The 5,531-nt window shown below is 39.9% G+C and overlaps 1 protein-coding gene across 1 annotated transcript in view; it reads left to right on the top strand.

Moving 5' to 3' along the window:
• Positions 1-4,584, top strand: part of LOC107660538 (rho GTPase-activating protein 18-like) — a 39,025-nt gene extending 34,441 nt beyond the window's left edge. The window contains exons 12-15 of the mRNA XM_016449858.1: positions 1,137-1,283; positions 2,641-2,759; positions 2,970-3,025; positions 3,437-4,584. Coding sequence (XP_016305344.1) covers positions 1,137-1,283; positions 2,641-2,759; positions 2,970-3,025; positions 3,437-3,528 — 414 coding nt within the window. The 3' untranslated portion in view covers positions 3,529-4,584. The remainder of the gene's footprint in view (positions 1-1,136; positions 1,284-2,640; positions 2,760-2,969; positions 3,026-3,436) is intronic.
• Positions 4,585-5,531: the final 947 nt, after the last annotated feature.

Here is a 5,531-nt window from a genome sequence, read left to right as displayed (position 1 = left end):
CAGAGCACACCTCGCTTTTCAGACCGATGAGCTTTGTAAAAATCGACACGTTTCAGAAAGACGGGGCATAGAGGAGGAACAATAATGTACAGTATGTGGAAAAAATGTGTTTTTTGAACCTTAAACCGCATAAACACATTTCATTACACCAAATACACAAAATAATGTTCTTTTTAGCAACATCATATGACCCCTTTAAGCAGCAATTGGGTGGGTTTTGTTGCGAACACCTGGCAACCCTGAACATTAGCGATACAGCGTTTCCTTGGATGCTACTGTTACAGTAGCGCTGCAGTTATGAACACTACTTTAATATGCATTATACAGAGGCGAGATGAAAAGAAAATACCATCTGAACTTTCCTGAAGACAGTGAGTTCCCCTCAGAGATACATTCATATAAACTCCCCCCTCAATTGTATCACGATTCATTTAACATCACAACCGATTTGAATTGATTTTCAACCGGCTCGCAGTGCATCGTTACATCCCTAATTATAACCGAATCTCATATCTGAAGATTCACTACAGATAAACAAATAGTTGCAATACTCTGCAGTTTAAATGTTTGGAATTGGCTGCATTTATTTGATCAAAAATACAATAAATATTGTGAAGTATTTTAATTTAAAACAGCTGTTTTCTATGTGAATATCTGTTAAAATATAATTTATTTCTGTGATCAAAGCTAAATTTTCATCATTACTCCAGTCTTCAGTGTCACATGATCTTCAGAAATCATTCTAATATGCTGATTTGCTGCTCAAGAAACATTTCTGATTATTATCAATGTTGAAAACAGTTGTGCTGCACAATATTTTTGTGGAAACCGTGATGCATGTTATTTTTCAGGATTCGCAGATGTATAGAAAGTTTAAAAGAACAGCTTTTATTTGAAATAGAAATCTTTTGTAAATGTCTTCACTGTCACTTTTGATAAATTCAGTGTGTCCTTGATTAATAAAATCATTAATTTCTTTAATACTTCAATTCATTTTCTGTGAAATCACTACTCTTCTACTGTGATGCTGTAGAAATAGTGACCCAACAAAATGTTCTGTTGCTCGAATACCAGAACACATCGTACGTGAAGCTGGAAGATGGAGATGCTCAGATGAGTCTTTTCTTGTGTCTCAGATTCCCAAGTTCATCCTGAATCAGGTGCGCAAACAAAACATGGAGAACCAGCGGAAGATGAACAGAGACAGAGCGGTTAAAAAACTACTGAAGAAGATGGCGTACGACCGCGAGAGAGCCTCTAACAAACAAGAGAGCAACGCTGAGGTGAGAGGAGCTACACAAACACAGAGCAGTACTCTGAACCGAAGGAGATATAATCAGACATCTTAGACACCTTCACAGTTGTGTGTCAGTGTTTCTGAATGAATCAGAGTTTGAGAATGTGAGCAGCCTCCGCTCTGACACCTAGAGGACACACTGAGCAACTGCATGCAGTGACTGTCCTTCATCTGCTGTGAGTGTGACAGAAATGTATGGACATGCTGAAATATAAGATACAAGGCTCTCAAAGGGTGTTACTGTTATACACAGAAAAGATCCTGCAGATACAGACACTTGATTTGATATGTTAACCCTATAAAACTACTGCTTCAAATTTGATTGTTATTTTAAATAAGGCCTCTAAATGATCAGCATGTTTCACACAATCTACTCCATGCCTTCTGTCGTCTGATTGATTTTATTAAGTTAGAAGGCATTTTAGTAAATTGTAGAAACGTCCAGCTTCAGCTGCTGCTTCTCGTGTCTTTCTGCTGTCAAATCTTGACTGATTTTTCTCAAGTAAAGGTCAGAATAACTGCAGTAATATCTCCAGATGAACTCTTACTGGACTGAAGCAGCTCAGCTTTACTTGATTCTCCATCAATCATGTTTTAGAGTCTCAAATCTGATCCTCAGGATCTTTTGAGGAGCGTTTGTTTCCAGAAGCTTTACTTTCACTGTTCCTCAGCGGTTGAATGATCTTCACAAGTATCAATATTGGTGTGTGTGTGTTTATCGTGTGTTTGGTGCGTGTGTTTATGGTGTGTTCGGTCTGTGTTTATGGTGTGTTCGGTGCGTGTTTATGGTGTGTTTGGTCTGTGTTTGTGGTGTGTTTGGTGCGTTTATGGTGTGTTCGGTCTGTGTTTATGGTGTGTTCGGTGCGTGTTTATGGTGTGTTCAGTGCGTGTTTATGGTGTGTTCGGTCTGTGTTTATGGTGTGTTTGGTGCGTGTTTATGGTGTGTTTGGTGTGTGTGCGTGTGTTTATGGTGTGTTCGGTGCGTGTTTATGGTGTGTTCGGTGTGTGTTTATGGTGTGTGCGTGTGTTTATGGTGTGTGTGCGTGTTTATGGTGTGTTCGGTGTGTGTTTATGGTGTGTTTGGTGTGTGTGCGTGTGTTTATGGTGTGTTTGGTGTGTGTGTGTGTTTATGGTGTGTGTTTATGGTGCGTTTGGTGTGTGTGCGTGTGTTTATGGTGTGTTCGGTGTGTGTTTATGGTGTGTTTGGTGTGTGTGCGTGTGTTTATGGTGTGTTTGGTGTGTGTGTGTGTTTATGGTGTGTGTTTATGGTGCGTTTGGTGTGTGTGCGTGTGTTTATGGTGTGTTCGGTGTGTGTTTATGGTGTGTTTGGTGCGTGTGTTCAGGCTGAAGGAGGCTTCATAAGGGTCCAGGCTCCTCAGTTCTCGATGGTGTCCATGGCTGTACAGCTGACGGAGGATTTAAAGGCCTCAGATGTTCTGACACGCTTCCTCAGTCAAGAGAGGTGAGCAAACACACGCATGCACTAATGATCAATCAGCTTTAATAAGCACATCTTCAGTGAGAACACTAGTGACTCTCGGGCTCTAATGTATATACTGTATATCCACAATTGTAGTCTATTGTTTTAGGAAAACTATTATATTTTCTAGCGGTGCTTGTGAAATGTTGTGCTCAGTGAGATTGAGTTGTGTGGTGTGTTGTGTTGTTACAGGACTCTGTCTGTGAAACGAGAGGATCTGTGTCTCTATGAGATGGGAGGAAACATCAGTGAGTGGCTTATAAGCGTCACATTAATTACAATCACACAGCCACACAATACTCAAGGCATTTCATAACACGTAACTAACCATACAAACCATGTACAGTTAGGATAGGAAAATAAATAGATCTTCAACTTTATTTGTCTCCCAGGGGCAATTAGATTTACTGACATGTAAGGAAGGAGAAACATTTCCCAGATCTTTTGTTGTTGATGTCAAAGCCACACAAACAGTATTTTGCGCATAGACTTTATTTGGAATATTTGTGATCTATGCAGCTCATGGTAATATTAATACATTTCAGTTTGATTTTATAGGCATTTTTGTGCCATAAACAGTGCTAGAAAATGCCACGTGATGTTCAGCACACGCAGTATGTGCTGTTGTCTGATGTGTGTGTGTTGGTGTGTTTGTCTAGAGGAGAGATGTCTGGATGAAGAGACGTACATCAAAGCTCTTCTGGAGCTCAACCCCAGTGCAGAGTGGGTCATAAAATCCGTCCAGCACTGACCGAGCCATGCCAATCACCCCATCCCGCCATGCACCTTACAGTCCACCGCAAACAGACCATTAAAGGGAAAGCAGCAGAGTTCAGTATATAATATATTTCACATTCATCTCGTCCTCTGCCGAAGCGCACACCTCCAACACTATAACCTACACAGATATGGTTTTCAGGAGATGCTTGGGTAGCAGTTGTATGCACATCCTTTATAGTAAAAGCCAAAAAAGCTCATAGTGTCTGTGCTCATTTAGTCTGGTTTGGCACTTTGGCACATTTTAATCACTTGTGAAGAATAGGTTGTTTGTTAGTACAAAAATCAGAGACTAATTTACCAGGTTTTCTAGAAAATGTATATATAAACACTTAATTAACTAAATAAATTTTTCTTTAGGGTAAAATATGACCCAGACATGTGCTTTATAGGTTTAGTGAGACGCACCCAGCCACAAATCTCATTCATATATAGATTGTGTATTGCATGAAAATATTGTCTCAGACAAGTGAAGTACTGAGGTACACCTACATTTCACACGTTTCTTCCTTAAACATTTGATTACATGTGAGTGATCTCTTAGTATTGTTCAATCTCTGCTTTAAATCAGTCACATGACTTCAGTCTTACAGTAGCTCACACTGCCAATAAAAGTTCACTGCACTCTATTACTTATTCAGTCGCTCCCAGGGATCTTGGATGTACTTTTTTTTTCATGTTGGAGAAAATAATGTAAGTCAGATGATATTGTATGTCCGTAAAGGATTCATGACTGAAAACAACAGGAATCAAGTTTCTCAGCTAAACACAGACCTCATAAAGTACTTCAATGGAGGGAAACACTTGGCACTTAAACTGACCTTGTCTGTTATTTACAATGTTGCAGATGTCATTTCAATGAGTAGTTTTGAGCTGTGATTTTTATTTTTTACTGCTATTTCTTTTTGCTGATGTAATGCTTTGATTGTGCTGGAAACTGTGAATATGGCGAAAATGACTGTTGCTGCAAGTTTTGTTGCTTCTGAAAATAACCACTAAATGTTTTTGTAAATAAATGTGTAATTCCTCATCTCCGTCCACTGGATTGTATTCACTGATCTGATTGTCGGTAATACTGTGCAGTGTAGAGAAGGAGAATCATTACAGTTTTTGGTCTTTACCAATTTACAGTGTTCCCGAAAGGCCTTTCAAGACTGGTTAACCCGTGACAGGTTAGACGCCATATTGAATTTAACGTAGTTATAACGAGGCTGTGAGGAATAGACTTACAGTCTTAACAATGGCATGCAATGTAAAAAGATCCTAGATCATGTAATTTTCACAACTTATAACGGTTTTATGGAGTTTTTATGGAGTCTACTGATTTTTGCTTTTCTGAAAGACATTTCGTAAGCTGAACTATTGGTGTAATGTTAAACAACAGTACAATCCATTGGGCATACTGTATTTCAGTTCTTCACAGCCTCGTTTTCATTCCTGTCAAAAATGAAAATGGCACTGCCCTGACTTTGGAGTTGAAAGGAAAACTTTGAGGTTCTTCTGAACCTGGAGAACATGCCCTCATAAGAAGAGGCAGGGTTGGAGAACTTGCCCTGAGATGCTGAATGTAGTTGGGCTGCCTTGGTTGACACCCCTGCTCAACATACAGGAATCAGGGAAAGTGTCTGGCAATTGGCATATGAGTGCGGTGGTTCCCATTTTTGAAAAAGGGGACCAAGAGGATGTGTTCAAGCCTAGAGTGCTGGAAAGCAGAATACGTCCAGTCGTCGCAGGAACAATGCCGACTGTAGACTAAAAACTGACCCAACTTTTTCCCCTATAGCAAGAATCCTTGAGGGGGAATGGGTGTCCACTTATCCAGTCTACATGTGTTTTGTGGACTGTAAGAAGGCTTACGAGAGTATGGGGTAGCAGGGCCTTATACAACCGTGCCTGCATTCTTTTCATGATGGAAGTAGTGCAGTGCATGCTCTTTTGGACCCATCAACACCTCCTCACCTTGTAAGATGGTTGAAT

Source organism: Sinocyclocheilus anshuiensis, unplaced genomic scaffold, assembly GCF_001515605.1.
Source record: "Sinocyclocheilus anshuiensis isolate Anshui unplaced genomic scaffold, SAMN03320099.WGS_v1.1 scaffold659, whole genome shotgun sequence".
Classification (NCBI taxonomy): Eukaryota; Metazoa; Chordata; class Actinopteri; order Cypriniformes; family Cyprinidae; genus Sinocyclocheilus; species Sinocyclocheilus anshuiensis.
Note: the sequence above shows the minus strand (reverse complement) of the source record. Positions and strands in the feature narration are given on the sequence as shown.